The 18,417-nt window shown below is 41.9% G+C and overlaps 1 protein-coding gene across 2 annotated transcripts in view; it reads right to left on the bottom strand.

The window, feature by feature from the left end:
• Positions 1 to 18,417, bottom strand: part of EIF4G (eukaryotic translation initiation factor 4G) — a 47,422-nt gene that overhangs the window by 14,540 nt on the left and 14,465 nt on the right. For both annotated transcript variants that reach the window (XM_087397123.1, XM_087397124.1), the window contains exon 10: positions 2,409 to 2,517. In XM_087397123.1, the coding sequence (XP_087253249.1) occupies positions 2,409 to 2,517 (109 nt within the window). The remainder of the gene's footprint in view (positions 1 to 2,408; positions 2,518 to 18,417) is intronic.

The following is an 18,417-nucleotide window of genomic DNA, read 5'->3' as shown; positions in this document are numbered from 1 at the left end:
CTCAATAGAATTTGAAGAATAAAGTAAGAGATCATCCTCAAATTTCTAGGATTGTGTAGAGATAAATTAAGGTTTTTAAAAATACTTTGCTGTTTTCTAGGTTTCTCAAGCTTACATTGCTGTTCTCTCTCTCTCTCTCTCTCTCTCTCTCTCTCTCTCTCTCACGCGTGACCCCGCATCTCACTCGTTCGCTCCTGCCTTGTAGCTCCTTCCGCTCGCACCCCCTTCCCCCATCACGTGGCTTCTTCCACTCACACCCCCTCACATATACCTAGATGAATCCAGGAACATTCCCAAACTCATCCTCTAAAAACACAACATAGTGCAGTTTCAATCTCATGATAGTCACTCACAAGGTTGAAAACCATAAACTCCATCATGCATAGCAGGGACTAGCTACTATGACATCCCCACTGACGTCATCAGCGCCCAACAGTGGGTGTAGACCATAGTATAAAAATATGCTCTCACACATACAAAACCACACACCCCCTCACAGCCCCTTTGCTCCTTGCTCGTAGCTCCTTCCACTTCCCCCCCCTCTCCCAGCCCCTTCCACTCCTCCCTGGCAGCTACCTCTGCTTACCCCTCACAGCCCCTTCCGCTCGCCACCTCGAATCAGCCCGTCAACTCAGTTTCTCTCCACCATTACTGCACCTCTGCTCAGCTTCTCACCTTCGTTCAGCTCAGTAACAACTCCCTCCGGAGTTGGGCTGAAACCCCAGCCCATCCCCAGGGGGGTAGTTTCAGCTAGGGGGTGCAATTAAGATGTCACAGCCAGAATGGAGCAGACAAACTCCTCAATATCTCTTGCAATCTCGAGCCCAGCTGGAAAATTCCTATACTCTACAGTTGCTGTTTCTATACCCACTCCCTATGCAAAGACATACCAACATGCAGGCCTTAACTGGCCCATCGTTGGCCCCCAAGGCAGATTCCCTATTTGCAGCAAGAAGTGTGAGACTTAAAAGTTACAGATGGCAGTTGGTAGCCAAATCCTGACCTGGAAGGACCCGGAAAGAAAGCCATAATCACTGAGGTAATTGTAGACCTGCAAGGCCTCTCCTCCTACTCCCCAATAGCTCTCTACAGTCAAGGAGCTTGTTCAAACAGAAGTGTGAACAATCAAGAAGGAAGTGACAGTAGAGGTTAATGCAAAGGTAAATAAAGCTGACGTTCAGGCTGAGATCAAGGACAGGTACAAAAATGCACCAAAGATCAAGATAGGAGGCCTTCTTGAAGGCTGGTTCAACGAGGCAGTGAGACTCTAGTACAAATCAAGGCAGTCACCCCTAACAGTGAACGGCCTGGCCTGAAGAAGACGAAGATGGAACAAACTCAACAACTAATATCTGCCACTCTGGAGGGCATGCCGTAATTATGATTAGCACACGGGAAATACGAATCAAGCTTCTTCGCCAATCCTATAAGCTGAAAGGGGCCAAGATATGGATAGCCGAAGAACTGACACGAGCTCAGCTAAACCGAAATGAAACGGAACCAGCCAAGGGCAACGCTGCTAGGAAGGATGGAAAATGGGATCTATATTGTGAGGGCATGGCCCTCATCAAGGAATTTAAATCAGACCCTCAGTCTTGAACTGATGTGTGACCATATATTATTTTCAGACTGCAATGTAGGTATTTATAGTAACTCGGAGTAGCTTTATGCACTGCTTGGGACCTGCCTTGAACCGAGGTATTAACTGGTTTTTTGCTGTTCCATAGTCCTGTTGGGCTCCCTTTTAATTCACAACAGTTCAGTTTTGCAGCATATTCTTACCATTGTGACTAAATGCCATGTCTACATGCTGTTGTCATAGTAGACATGGATGCACTAACCTCCTAACAGAATTGACAGACATAAAGAAGCATAACGACAAGTAGTGGCTCCTTTGTACAAGCCGTACTTTTTATTATCTGTGGTTGTGACAGGACGTGTGGAGAGTGATCATGTATATTTAATCACATTTGGTGACAAAAGGGCATCAGAAGAAGATGTGCAGCATTCTCAACCACTAACACTTAAATCTGTTCAGAGAACTCTCTCTGAAGCAAGAATTGACTTCACACCTAGATGATGCCATTAAGAAAATTCAATGAGTATGAAGATCTCAGGTACTGCACTACACAAAAAGCTGCAAACAATCAATCCTAGCCTCATATAAAGAATGAAATAAAATCAAAAGACCAATCCAACTCAATGGCCGACATCCATCTGAAGATGCAAATGGCCGCTACACCAGATTGATTTAGAACCAAAGTAGAAAATATACTTTATTTTCTTTATCAGACTTCTATCCTGAGTGTTAAAACCCCTTGAAAACTTTAGTGAGACATATTGCTCTTGCAGAGTGACCAAATTAGGATACCATGAACATGCAAACAGAAAGGAAGAAAAATACATACATTGCCTTTGGTTTGTTTCAGCAGTGTTACCGGTGCCAGAGGCGAATCTCTTTAAGAGTGCCCTATATTTTTTCAGCTTTCCTTTGATAGCTTCTTTGAAATCTTCTCTCTGTTCATTAAATCACAAGGCCACCAATTATGCAAATTCAACTACCATTATATGAATTCAACTTCTCAAAAAAACACTTTTTCTTTTGGCTTATCATTGGACAGCCAACAAAAAAAAAACCAACAGAAAGAAAACAAGAAAAGGGAAGGGGAACAGAAGCTGAGGCAAAGAAGGACCAAAAAGAGGGCAGGGTCGGCCGCTAGGACGGCGGGGGGCTTATATACGGAAGAGAAAATTAACAAAGGTTTCATTATCTTTATATAACAACAAAGTAGTTGAAAAAAGGCTTCTTATCTCTGAAATTTCTTAAAATACTGAAAAGGGAAGGGAAATAAGGATGCTTGCCTTCAAAAAATAACAAGATCTCATGATCTTCATATAACTACAAACAAAGCTAAGAGTAAGGCTCACAAGACGAAATCTCTTATCACCATTATGTCTATCTAGAAATCCCTCCTGCTAACACAGTATGGACCTTCCACTCATGTAGCAGGAATAAAAGGAGTCAAAGCAGTATCATGAAAGATTCTGTTTTGATTTTAACTCTGTGTGGCGTTCTACTCAGCATCCTTAAAATAAAGGAAGGTAAAACCTGCCAATACCATTTAAGATAACGATTCATGGACCAAAGCTGATTTCCTTGTTGCGCACTCCAAGGAGGAGGCACCAAAACCCTATACAAACTGGCTTCCACACACACACACATAAATGTATACACATCCACACAAAAGGACATGCACGTGCGCACACACATATATTGCAAAACTGAACTAAACCAACAGGTACCTAAGAGTAGATGAACTCCAAAAAATAGAACCACCCTAAGAACTAAAAAGAAGATGGACTTTTAAGCTCCCCACTTTGGATTTTGATTCTACCTTCAAGGATCCTAAAGATACCCAAAGCCGAAATCCCAAAGATACGACTACAACATAGGATAGAGTAGAGTTCCTTCACTACTTTCTTTCTTTCATTTTTGTGAAAATAACTTCATATATATATATATATATATATATATATATATATACATTCTTTAAAAAATAATATTTCAAATCACAAACGATAAACCATCAACTGAGAGCTACGCATTTGTCCATTTTGCATCCTAGTGTTTGTAGACATCGGCTGGCCTAAGCGAGCCCACCACCGACACTAGACTCGGGTTTTGGTACATACAAAGCGGTATTGTGACATACCGCACGGTGCAATTTCTTATATATACTTTGCGCCGACCTCATACTATTCACATTCTCGAGAATCTAGCTCTACTTGGAGCCTCGAAAAAAACAAAGAAGGACAAGGAAAAAGGGATAAAGAAAGCTTCCAAATGGAGAGATAATGCACTCTTACTTGTGCAAAGATGAGAGAACCACTAGACTTGGAAAGTAGTCATTCCATATTTAGCAGCTTCCCCTAACTGTACAATTAAGTTCACAGAACCCTCAAGGACAAATTCCTCCAACAGAAGAGTTTGGATCTGGGTACATAAAATCTTTAAAGTTTGAAATGTTAGGGGCATATAAGTCATCTATGAATCTCCTGACTTGACTAAGTTTATGAAGAAGAAATGGAGCGTTTATCTGGAAGAAAGTTTAACTAATGAAGGACATCTTCAGCATCTACAACTTGTGTGTACTTTTCTTTTTCAAATCAGGGACTTGCTTTTTAGATTTCCTCCAACAAAAATCAAAATGCAAGGTTGATTTTTCAACTCTTAAGACTTTGCATCTATATTTTTCATATCTATAATCAAAAACATGTGAAACAAGCTTTCCTATTTATAACTTCAAATCTTCCAAATCTATTTTAGTATAGAGTGTAGTAAAATCAAGTGTTTCGACCAAGATTGAAGTCCGCTTCTCTTCTAACTCCAAAAGGAGTTTAAAACACTTTATCACAGGTATAACTCCCACCGAGGCATTTACAACCCGTCAGCCTCTCTCAATAAGTTTCTCCAAAGTTCATGAACAGTTGGTAATATGGCCTTGAAGTAATAACTTAACCACTCTGAGACATCAGCTAGAGAAGTCTTACAAGCCGCTACAATGAATCTAGGTTTCTTAGGATTTTTATGAAACTTCTAACCTGCACAGAGATAAGAAAGACTTGGATGACACATAAGCCCAAAAGACTTGCAAAATTTTGATGTTTCAAAACTTTGTAAGTCACGCACACACATACACATATACCTAGATGAATCCAGGAACATTCCCAAACTCGGCCTCTAAAAACACAACATAGTGCAGTTTCAATCTCACGATAGTCACTCATAAGATTGAAAACCATAAACTCCATCACGCATAGCAGGGACTAGCTACTATGACATCCCCACTGACGTCATCAGCGCCCAACAGTGGGTGTGGATCATAGTATAAAAATATGCTCTCACACATACAAATCCACACACCCACACATACTTGAGCATCCATTTATACAAAGTCTTCGTACTGAGTTTCTGTCGGCACTCCGGAGGTGAAGGGCAGACTCAGCCATGACAAAGGCTAGCACTAAAGGAGAAGGCTAATCAAAAGGTAGTCCAAATCTCTTCATTCAAGCTACAACTTCTTGTAAAGTCTAAACGATTTCATTTTAATCTCTCCCAAACGCACGCGCACACTTTTTTTGTGTAAAAGAACCTTTCATTAAAAAGAATGTACATTCATAGCTATCCCTAAGTGAGACAACTACTGCTCATAAGCTAGAAGAAGCTAAAAAGAAAACACATGATAGCAGCACTAGTGAAGAACAGCTAGTACAACAAAACTAAAAAAAGTGAGTACAAGTACTCGTGAGCACTGCCTTCAATTGATTCTGTCGAAGGAAAGCAATTGTCAAGATGAATGAATGATTAATTTGCAACACCTGTGATGGAAGCCCGTGTATAGGAAAGTTCGAATGATTTGCAAACTCTGTGAGAGAGAGAGAGAGAGAGAGTTCTTAAGAAAAGAAAGTGTGTGTGAGTGAGTGTGTGTGTGAGAGAGAGAGAGAGAGAAAGAACCAAAATAAAAGGGGCCACGTGGCGAAAAATTGTGTGGGACACTTTTTTAAGAAAAGTGTAACGATAGCGTTGCCTGGAAGGTAGTGCTTAAAAGTGAAAGAACACTTCTTACTAGGCCGCAGGAAGATCTCCCATGAAATGCGCATCCTAAAGATAGCGATGCAGGGAGGGACAGAAGAAATGATAAATATCCATAATGGAGTATCCATAAATCTCGTGAGAACAATGGAAACAGAATGCAAGAGTCAGAGAGCAAGAGTGAGCTGAATAATTGAATAGAATAAGTGAAGTACATGTGAGAGTGAGGGATTTTGTCTAAGTGACAAAACCTTTATCCTATCCACTAACCCTAGTTAGGGATCGGATTGTGGTTAGGAAAAAAAACCTCAATGAGGAAAAAGTGCCCCTAACCTACTTATTACAATACATTGGCCACTGCCTAGACTATATAATTATTCTAACACTCCCCTGCAGTGCCAATGTGGTGTATAAGGAAGTGATCAATCACCAAAAGGAGATAAGTTTAGGGCACTGCAAAATGCCTCAAACTTCTCACGTGGAAGTGCTTTGGTGAAGATGTTTGCAACATTGTCATGTGTTGACACATAGATCATACTGATCTCCCCTACATGCAGCTTCTCTCTGACATAATGATAACGAACCTCAATGTGCTTTATGCAAGCATGAACCGCAGGATTCTTTGCCACTGCTATAGCACTCTGACTATCACTGAGAATTGGAGAAGGCCCTCCAATAAGAGATGAAGATCAGCAAACAAATGACGCAGCCAAACACATTCAACTGTCGCTATGAAAGCTGCCCTGTACTCAGCTTCACATGAGGAAGCAGCCACTGTAGATTGCTTCTTGATCAACCAAAAAATGCAAGCTTTGCCCAAAAAGAAACAATTGCCACTAGTGGACTGCCTGGTATCATAATCTCCAGCCCAATCTGAATCACTGTAAGCATGCATCTGCAAGTCACTCCCCCTGGGAAACATCAAGCCATAACACTTTGTGCCTTGCAAATAACGAAAGATGTGTTTGACAGCTTGTCAATGTGTTGTCTTTCGGCTGAGCATATACCTGCTCACTTGAGATACTGCACACTGAATATCGGGCCTTGTATTGCACAAATAGATGAGGCATCCAACAGCCTAGCTGAAAAGTGTGACATCCACTGATTCACCTGCATCATACATGGTAAGCTTCAGCCTCGGCTCCATGGGAGTGGCTATAGGCTTACAATCATGCATGTTGAGCCTTTCCAAGAGCTTTTGCACATACTTGGATTGAGACATAACGATGCTACGCTTGTCTTGTATGAACTAGATCCCCAAATAGAAATTTAACATGCCCAAATCTATCATGTCAAATTCAACTTTCAACTCAACTTTGAAATCTGTAATTATTTCCTCATTTGACCCTGTGAGCAGCATGTCATCTACATAAAGAATGATGACCAAAATATCCCCCCCCATCCTTCTTGACGTAGAGGGTGCTTTCTGTGGAACTATTATGTAACCCCTTACTTGCCAGGAATGTATCAATCTTGGCATACCATGCACGTGGGGCTTGTTTCAACCCATACAAAGCTTTATTCAGCTTGCAAACTTGACGTGCATTGCCAGAAAGTTCAAATCCAAAAGGTTGTTTGACATAAACCTCTTCCTGCAAGTTCCCATTAAGGAAAGTTGCTTTTATGTCCAACTGATGGACATTCCAAACAAAATTTGCAGCCATGGCAATAACTGGCCTTATGGTGGTCATCCAAGATGTGGGAGCAAAAGTCTCCTCATAATCTATGCTCTTCTTCTGTGCATAGTCTTTGGCAATCAGCCGTGCCTTGTACCTATCAATGGACCCATCTGGCTTCCTTTTCACTTTGAAAACCCATTTGGTACCAATGGCATGCTTCCCTGATGGCAAGTCCACAACATCCCATGTCTGGTTTTTCTCAATGGACTGCAATTCATTATGCATGGCATGCATCCAATGCACATTATTCTTGGCTTCTTCGAAAGAGTCAGGTTCTTCATCAAGAAGAGTACCTGCATAAGCTGTCACAACAAAAAGAGCCCCCCCTGCATGTGTTACTGCACTTTGAGTCCTGCCAGGCAAAGGTGCCTCAAGCCTACTCTCCCTAAGAATCTGTAGCAACCAATTCAGAACGGTTTTGGCTACATGTCTCTCTTGAATATCTTGCCTGACAACTTCCTACACACCTTGTGGAGGTACAAAATCAGCTTGTGGCTGAATCGGGGAATGTGGATCAGGAAGAGGTTGCTGTAAATTCTAATTTTCAGCATGATACTCAACTTGGGTAACCAAAAGCTATAGGAAGCTTCCCCTCAAAAACATCATCTGAAGAAGCTGGAATAGTAAATTTAGCATGTGTATGTGCTGAATTCTCTGAAAAAATAACATCCCTACTCACAAAGATCTTACGAGAAGCAGGATTGTAGACTCTAGAGACGATAGCCTTTGCTTTTTGCACTATACCTAACAAAAATACGCTTAAGTGCCTTATATGACAACTTATGTCGAAACTCCACAGACACGTGGGCATATGCAACACAACCAAAAACTCTCAAGTGATCCACGGAAGGCTTTCTCCCATGCCATGCTTCATAGGGAGTGATTGTCTTCAAAGCCTTTGTGGGAGCCCGATTCAAAACATAATTGGCACACATAAGACCTTCGAGCCAAAACCTGTGAGGCAACTTCTTACTAGTAACCATGCATCTATCCATCTCCATAAGAGTGCGATCTTTGCGCTCAGCTTTGCCATTTTGCTGAGGTGTAAGTCTCACTGTAAGCTGATGCGTGATGCCTTTCTCCTTCAAAAATGCCTCAAACTCACGAGACATATACTCCCCCCCTCTATCTGTGCTAAGTGTCTGCGCCTTGAGTCCTGTCTCATTTCAACCATAGCCACAAAGTGTTTGAAATGCATAAATACTTCCGATTTTTCCTTAAGACCATAGACCCAAGTATAATTAGTAAAGTCATCTATGAATGTAACATAATAGAGATAACCATCAAAAGCAAGTGTTCTCATGGGACCACAGACATCACTGTGTATGAGCTACAATTTACGAGTAGCTCTTACTGCACCATCCTTCTTAAAACGAAATATATGCATCTTGCCAAGGATGCAACCCTCACATGCATGAGGAGGAGGTGACTCCAAAGGAGGCAATGCATCAACCATAGCATGCTTCTAAAGTGTCAACAAGCTGCCATAGCTCATGTGCCCATATCTGGCATGCCATAACTCCGCATTCTACATCGCAGCAGTGGGAGTGCACAATGAAAGTGCAAGATCGGATCTTTTCTCATAAATGTCAAGCTGAAAAAGACCTCGATACAAAGTGCCAGACAACATCAAAGCATAGTCATTCTCTTTGTCTCAGACTGCACATTTAGCATCGTCAAATATGACCTGAAATCCTCCTCTATTGAGAGAGCACACTGAAAGCAAATTCTTCTTTATACCTGGCACATAAAGAACATCTGTAATTCTGAAATCTGCGCCATCCGTGGATGTGAGTATGATGCCCCCCACTCCACACACTGAATAAGAAGAATTGTTTACACATGTCACCTTCCTTTTAGTAGGTGGTGGATGCAGAGATGCAAAAAGCCTCTTCTTTGACGTGATGTGCTTAGAAGCACAACTATCAAAATAACAAGTATTCAATGTCTCATTGACACTAAAAGGGCATGCATCCTTTGAAGGGTCATAACTGCAAGTCAAGAAAGCATATAGGTCATCCTCAAGAGTGGCTGTAGTATCTAAACTATCCACTTACAAATCTGAAATGCAAAACAAAAAGGCATAGTGCTCTTCCACAAAGTTGGCTGTAACATCCCCTTCATCATGTGCATTAGGAGCTGATGCATCTCAGACAGCCATACCTGAATCCCTTTTCTTTGCTTTAGCTATGCGCTTCTTGCATTCACTAATGTAATGACCTGGCTTCTTGCAGTAGTGACAAATGCCCTTCTTCTTTGGCTTATCTGCATTACCTTTAGCCTTATAAGAGGGCTATCCTGAATTAGCTTTATGCTGATGTGCTGGCTGATTGGCATGTTGATTTTGCTGCCCTTTTCCTTTGGGCTTGAACTTAGAAAGCTTGGCAATGCTCACCAGCCCGTATTGCCATATTTCTTCTTGTCTACTCTTCCTGCAATAAAAGCCCTACCAACTCGTGAAAAGAGAGAGGATTGTTGCCCCCCCTCAATGACAAATTCAACGAGGTATGGAAACCAAGATAAGACTCAGGAAGAGAATTCAAAGTGGTGGTAATCATCTCTGAATCCACATTAACTTTATCTATATTCAACAACTGTTCCCTCAAATCCTGAAGTTTTGTGAGGTAAGCATTCATGAAATCTTCCTCATCCATATGTGTATGAGATAGCTCTCTTCAGGAAGGAAACTCTGGCATCATTTCTTGCTGCAAACATGCTCTCTAAAATGTGAGAAATAATGAATCTCTTGACAAATTCAGTGAGGTATGGAAACCAAGATAAGACTCAGGAAGAGAATTCAGAGTGGTGGTAATCATCTCTAAATCCGGAATAACTTCATCTATATTCAACAACTGTTCCCTCAAATCCTGAAGTTTTGTGAGGTGAGCATTCATGGAATCTCCCTCATCCATATGTGTATGAGATAGCTCTCTCTTCAGGAAGGAAACTCTAGCATCATTTATTGCTGCAAACATGCTCTCTAAAATGTGAGGAATAATGAATCTCTTGACAGAAAGAGAAATAACAGAAATAGCTTGTGCATCCCGAGAATCCAACAGCTGCTCCAATTACTTGTGCTGCATTTTGACCTCTGCCTCTGCCTCTGCCTCTAGCTGTAGGAGTAACAGGTGTAGCCACAGATTCTAGCCTTTATTGACATAATCCCAAAGATGTCTACCAACCAAGATGTTGCGAACCATAAAACTCCACAAGGAGTGCCATCCAACTTATCCTCCTGTGTGAGGACTCCAAACACCTCATCGGGGTTGTTCTGAGCCATTTCTGCCAAAAAACTCAAAAAAACGCAACAAACTAGACGAGTAAAATCCCTTCTTGGGATGTAAAGGGCACAACCAGAGTTTGCCAAAAAATTCTACCCACAGTGACAATTACTGTCACAGCCTATCAAAGGCTTGAAATGCACCACAATGCTCTCCAAATGCCCAAAAATCTGCATAGTATATCTGCAAAAAGTGACAAAAGTATGCAATTTGACTCACACCGAGTCCAAAACTGCTTGCAAATCTCCCAAATGATCTTTCAACTGCCAAATTGCATCCAAAATGCAAAAGCCTCAAAATTCTGCAAGAAATTGCACCTGAAATGGACAAATCAACTAAAAGCCCCAAATTTTTGCAATTCTCTACAAAAAATGCAAAAGCCCCAAACGTGCTTCTAGAATGCAGGCCAAACAATGGCTCTCTACACGAATGCCTACCAAAAAACGCCTTCCAAAGTCCACCTGCAAAGAAAACTCTGCACGAAGTACAGACACCTTCAACTTGTACGAAACTGTCAGTACAAATTCTGTACAAGGTACAAACGATGTACGGCCTGTGTGCGGCGAACTTATACAGATGACGCAGATGTACAGAGATCTGTACGGACACCCACACGTGTGTTATACGAGACCTGTCAGCTGTACGGAATGTGGGAGCTGGTACAGATGTACGACGACGACCTACTGTACGACAACTTGTACGGGTGCTCTACGGTGACAGTACAAAATCCGTACAGACTGTACAAAATATATGCAAAGCTGACTGTACGGCGCAAGAACAAAAGTACGGACGGCGTGCAACGAGCACGTGCAGAATGCGAGAGCTGATGCAAATGTACGACGACGACCTCATGTACAGCAACCTGTACGGATACTATGCGCTAACAGCACAGAATAGATACAAAACTAGCTGTACATCGCACGAACAACAGAAGTACAGACGGCGTGCAACGAGCATGTACGAAATGTGTAATCTGATACCAATGTAATCCTCCCTTCGTAAAAGATAGCAAAGTTACTCTCATTTTCTCTCCCTCTCTCAACAAACAGCTAGGGCCCAGGACAACATGTCGGGCTGGACCCTCTCGAAGGTATTTTATTTCTTGAGAGAAAGTCAATACACAGTTCAGCGTAGAGCAGCTCCTACCAAAAATCCAATCCCATCTGTGGTCTCTGCACTCCACCATGCACTAGCTGTCGCTATCAAGTGCAAACTGACCATTCTTAACTTCTGAAAACTTTTCTGTACCGAATGCAGCATCAAATTGCCTGATGAACTGCGATGCTTTGTCTATATGACCATATTGTCCATTATAGGTCATAAACTTAACAGATTTACCTCCCTCTTTGAATTCCTTGGTCTCTCTGGAAGACTTACTCTTCCTAGACTTCTTGTGTTTCCTTCTTTTCCTGGATGGTTTATTTGATAAAGAAGAAGATACAAAAGTCGAGCTCGAGGTAGATGGTGAAGGACTGGAAGATCGGTGATGATGCCTCGATCTCTTCCTACTATGAGACCATCCCCTATGAGATCTCTCTCTCTCAGGCTGTACACGAGAGTGTGCCTCTAGCATTGGCACATCATAAGCTACAATAGGCATATTTTCTGCTTGAAACAAATGCTGAGCTCTTGGATCCCTTGTGAGATTTTTCATCTCCTGCATACGAATGCGTACCATATGCTCAAATTCTTGCTGAGTTTGCTGCGCACTTCTCTGTCTTGGATGTGCGTCCCTATCTTGTGAATCCCACTGGATAGGTAATTGAGCCATTCTCCTTCAACTTGTCTAAGATCTGCAAGTTTCTCACACACCCTGTGTATGCAACTGATGCACGCAACCTTTGCTTTTCAGAACGAAAGTACCTCAACAAGAGGTGTCTTGCATTCACAACTTGTGCCAGTAATGGGCTGCCAGTTCAAAGCATAAACCCACAAAATTGCCAAAGCATCAACAACTGTATTGCCCCTTTTCTAGCTGCTGCAAAAAGCACTGAGAATGCATCTGATCCCTTTTTTTGAGCACAAAGGCATGTATTCCTTTACTTGTGCAAATCTCTGATTTTTCTCTGATTTCTGCTTTTTCTGACAGTAAATACTCTCTCAGATAGGTGAAAACTGCTAGCAGAAACAGTCTCTGCAACTGTCTTTTTTTTTTTATAGTAACCAGATGGGTAACTACTGGTTACTCTAACCAGACTGACTGGTTCTGGTTCTGGTTTGGTTAGTCTGCAACTAGACTAACTGGACTGGTCACAGTCTGGTTACAGTGACCAGACTGGTCTGGTTGGGTCATCTAACTGGACCTCTAACCAGTCCACTAACCAAAGTTAGGTTAGGGTAACCTCAAGTCTGCCACCTCAGCTGTCTAGCTGGCACTCCAGCTCAGCTGCCACATGTCCTGCCACGTCATCCACTGGGCTGCCTGCCAGCATGGACTACCATGTCATCCACACGTGTGCCGCATCAGCACCTGCACATGCATGCCACCTGGCTGCCACATCATCCCGCCACGTCACCTATGTGCCACGTGTCTGCTGACCTATCAAGACTACCCTGCCACGTCAGCACCTGTCAAGACCCCCTCTGCCACGTGTACGCCACGTTAGCAGATGACGTCAACGTCCATGGCTGGCTGGCCGGCGTCGTCCGTCGCGGGAGGTTTTACGTGCACTGTGCACACAGGGCATCAACAGCAGAAGAAAAAACAAAAGACTTTGCACATTTATCGTTGCGCCATCGCTAAACCTTCGGAGAATCTCTGCTTGCACCTTTTTCACGGGGCCATGAAAGAAAAACTACCACGCTCCAGATGACTCAGCCTCGATATTAACCTGATTTCTCCGTCAGACGTGCGCTTTGGTCGACAGTTTCTATTACCTAACTGCGCAACGCACATGGCAATGATACCAATAAAATAGTACCCCGCACCCTGCATGGGTTCTCCATCAGACACCTGAGCAATCTAAGGCACCTAGCGTAGTCTTTCAGTCGACGCCTCAGGACCCGGATGATGGAATTCTTCACACCTGCCAATCTGAATTTGCGTTGGCTCTTCTCTTCTGTGGTCTCCCTACCAACAGAAACTCCCGTCAGAGGTGTCCTACGCTGGTCACTTGGATTTCCACAGATTTCCACGCAACTAATACTTGTTCATCAATGACATCCCCACTGATGTCATCAACGCGCAACAGTGGGTGAAGACCATAGTATAAAAATATGCTCTCACACATACAAATCCACACACTGTCATGACAAGAGAAATCACTAATCCGTGATTAGTAGACATTATATATTAGTCAAGCTGGAGCCATTGCTTCAGACAGCATCAAATTTGGACATGTGATACTTATTTTATTAATAAAGATATGCACACACATGTCTAGGTCCTAGAGGCAATAGGAAGGGAAGGGTGCATTAAGGTGCATTGAATGGTAGATGCATGGGCCATAGGCTAAGGGTAGGTGTAAATGGAAAGATGGAACTTGAGTGATCTCAAGGGACATTAATGAAAGGGTATCACCCTTTCACTGTGAATCTCACGGAGCATTCTTCATTCACCTTGCATTCATCCGTCGTCTCTCTCCCACTTTGCATGTAGGTCAAAATAGAAACAAGTACTCTCACGAGGGCGCTCTTCCCCATTGGAGGGCCAATTGGCATTCAAAATTCTGCATACATTGCAAAAATTTGCATTCTTGAGAAAGCTGTTTCTTCACATTTGGTATCAGAGCAACGACAATCCACGACCATGACAACAAGAGGGTGCGCGGAACAGAGGGTGAGAGCGCATAGGAAGACTGCATGGAAGAGAGCCGCGAAAAGAAGGCTGCACAGAAGGCACAAGAAGAACGCTGCACGTAGAGGCTGTTCGCAAGCGGAGAGGCATGCAAAAGGAACAATGAACGGTGGCCTGCAAATGCCTACGTGCAACAATGCCTTGGTCGGCGTGTGCAAAAACTAAAGCACGTGCAACAACAGGGCAGAAAGGTTGGCTATAAAACAAAGGTGCAAGTTTTGGAGGAAGGTATTTCTAATCATTGCAAACCTTGCATTTTTGGAGGCCTTGAGGTTAAGGCATTTCTTTGAATTTTTTGGTCTTTGGATGGAAAACAGGGTGTCCTAACGGGGTGACTCCCCCTGTGCGAATAGACCTTTAAAACCCTTAAACCGTGGGAAAAGAGAACCCCCCCCCGGTTCTCCCCAACGGAAAGTCAGATTGGAACAAGATTTTAAGGGGGTGATCCACCCATCAAGTACCCCCTATAACGGCATCTAGAGCACCAATCTGCTCAAAACAAGTAGCCCAAACAGAGTGTACCAGTTTACAGCATAAAAACAAGGAAGAGAGGCTAAAAGAGAAGGAAGAAGAGGTCAACTGAAGTGGTTTTTCAACACAAGCGAAGCGGGAGTCGGATAAGTACCACCAACTCTACAACACTTGACTTTTGCTGTAAAATAAATCCCTTTTCTGAAATTACAGCAAGTCATTTTCTCTCTTGTATTACTAAAAGGAAAGAATGGAAGGAGAAGGGATATTTAATAATGAAATTGTCCTTTTTCCTCCACTGGGAGAGAACACCATCACCTCCTCCTAAAGAGGATAATGTAGATGAGAGTTACACACATATTGAGTATGATAACCCACGTATAAAATTACCTTCATCTCTCCTTCAAGAATCTCTTGATAGGGAGTTTCAGAAGACCTTCAGCTCATGACAATTGAGCTTACAGGTTTGACAGGTTGCCATACCTTGTCAGTTTTAGGGCCTCTTCTTCAGCAGAGTAGTGTATCACACCTGCACCTTCGGCCCCAGCATTTATGCAGCCCTTGGGTCACTTTGTCCACACCAATTATGTGATCTTCTTTGACCTCGCATCATTTGATAGAGATTACTCTACTCCAGCATACCTCCGCTATTGCTACCAATTCTTTTGGGTTGGTGAGACCCTTGTATGTCACAACCTACGAGATTCATGAATTATAATCCAAGTGCGAGAGGGAGAGAGGAGTCTCCCGTTGATAAGCTGGTTTCTCAACTTAGCCATATGATTGAACAATCCATTATGACAAAATTTGGGACTAAGAGAGTGCTGAATTTTGGGGATGAAGATTTAGGTACCCCCTCGAAGAGAGCCAAATTTCAACCTCGAGAGAGAATAGAGTTCCCAAAGTATGATGGAGCAAGAGAGGCGGATAAAATCCTCAATTGGATTCGCCATTTTGAGCTATATTTTGCCCATCAAGATAAGACCAACCACGAGAAGCTTGCTCTTGCCACACTGCATCTACAGAGTGTAGACCATAGTATAAAAATATGCTCTCACACATACAAATCCACACACCCACACATACTTGAGCATCCATTTATACAAAGTCTTCGTGCCTGTCGGCACTCCAAAGGTGAAGGGCACACTCAACCATGACGAAGGCTAGCACTTAAGGAGAAGGCTAATCAAAAAGTAGTCCAAATCTCTTCATTCAAGCTACAACTGCATGTGAAGTCTAAACCATTTCATTTTAGTCTCTCCCAAACAAGCATCTAAATCTAGCTGATAGGGCAACGCACCATTAAAGATAGAAAATACCAACAGGCCGCAACTTGGACGAAAACTTCACAAGGTGAATTTTGCATGTCCGCTAATACGGCAAAAGCATATACCTAGATGAATCCACGAGCATTCCCAAACTCATCCTCTAAAACCACAACATAGTGCAGTTTCAATCTCGCGATAGTTACTCATAAGATTGAAAACCATGAACTCCATCGCGCATAGCAGGGACTAGCTACTATGACATCCCCACTGACGTCATCAGCGCCCAACAGTGGGTATAGACTATAGTATAAAAATATGCTCTCACACATACAAATCCAGACACCCACGAATACTTGAGCATCCATTTATACAAAGTCCCCACTTTGGATTTCCACTCTACCCAAAGCCGAAATCCCAACAATATAATGACAACAACATAGGATGAAGTAGAGTTTCTTCATTACTTTTCTTGTATTTTAGTCCTATCTAAGAAGTTTCAAGTAATAGGAATAAATTACTAAATTGAGAGATAAAATGTACTCTTACTAGAGCAAAGACGAGAGAACTAATAGTATTGGGAAGTACAAAGACGATATAACAACTAGAACTGGGAAGTAATCACTCCATATTTAGCAGCTTCCACTAGCTGTACAATTAAATTCACAAAACTCTCAAGGATAAATTCCTCCACCAAAAGAGTTTGGATCAGTGTACATAAAATCTTAAAAAATAGAAATGTATGGGTCAAATAAGTCATCTATGAATATCCTGACCCGACAAAGTTAGTGAAGAATTCATGGAGTGTTATGAACAAATTATCTAGAAGAAAGTTTAACTACCAAAGGACATCTTCAACATCTACAACTTTTGTGTACTTTTCTTTTTTAAATAAAGGTCTTGCTTTTTAGAATCATCCAACAAAATCAAAATGCAAGGCTGATTTTTTAACTCTTAAGACTTTGCATCTATATTTTTCATATATGTATTGAAAACTTGTGAAACAAGCTTTCCTATTCCTGACTTCAAATCTTCCAAATCTATCTTAATATAGAGAGTAGTAAAATCACATGTTTCAAGCAAGACTAGAGTACAATTCTCTTCTAACTCCAAAGGAGTTAAAAAAACTTTATGACTACCGAGTCATTCCAAATTCAACTCATCAACCTCTCAATATCAGCAATAACAACATATATCTAGATGAATCAAGGGACATGCCCAAACTCATCCTCTAAAAAAACTAGTGCAATTTCAATCTCATGATAGTCACTCATAAGGTTGAAACTGTAAACTCCATCACACATAGCACGGACTAGCTATTATGACATCTCCACTAACATCATCAGCGCCCAATAGTGGGTGTACCATAGTATAAACATATGCTCTCACACATACAGATCCACACACCCACACATGCTTGAGCATCCATTAATACAAAGATCTTCCTACTCAGTTTCTATCGACACTCCGAAGATGAAGAGCATACTCAGCCGTGACAAAGGGTAGCACTAAAGGAGACGGCTAAAGGAGAAGGCTCACAAAGATATCAGCAATAACATGTCCTAAAGAATTATCGACAAAAGGAGCAAACTTTTTACTAGTGCAACAAGGGCTACTAAGAATAGCTAGCTTTCCATGCGTTGTAAGGTTTCTACCAATGTCTCAAAATTGAAAGCCTTTTGTCCTAAAGTTTTCATGTATTTCCGAGCAACCACAAGATAATTCCAAACTCCTCTCGAACGTTTTGGTAACGCTGTTTTGTAAAGTCTAAGTGGAGTGCGATTACACCTCTAACCCAATAAGGAAGAGCGCTCAGAACTTAAGATGACTTCAATATAGAACTTAAACCTACCTTATCAAGACAAGAAGTAAAAATAGTGATCGTAAGCTCTGTTCTTTAAATGGGAGCGCTTTTAAGACCAAGAACTTGAGACTTTAGAAAGTTCTCTAGCAATACTTTCAATTGAAAGCAATGTTGATTTCTTAAATAAAGATCCTGACAAGAGAGCTTTAATCAAGTACATAGAAATTCAAAAGGAACCTTAATATTATCTCTCTCTAAACCTTAATAGAAATCATCCAATAATTGTAACCTTCTCTTATAGTCTCTATGGGCGAACAATTTGCAAAGAATCACATGAAACATAATGTACCGGTCTAGACGTAGATGCAATGTTTCTAATAAGGGAATCACAAGAAACATGATGCAACATTTCTAATATCACCATTAGGGGAATGGGGAGAAATAACACGAATCACTTTTGGCTTCCACACTTGAGTTGGATAGCGACGATAAGGAGAAACATCCTTAGTCTTTGGATGGGTTCTCCAA

This window comes from Dipteris shenzhenensis, chromosome 26 (genome assembly GCF_047967505.1).
Source record: "Dipteris shenzhenensis isolate YYH24624 ecotype China chromosome 26, Dip_SZ_1.0, whole genome shotgun sequence".
Classification (NCBI taxonomy): domain Eukaryota; kingdom Viridiplantae; phylum Streptophyta; class Polypodiopsida; order Gleicheniales; family Dipteridaceae; genus Dipteris; species Dipteris shenzhenensis.
This window is presented reverse-complemented; position numbering and strand designations above follow the sequence as displayed.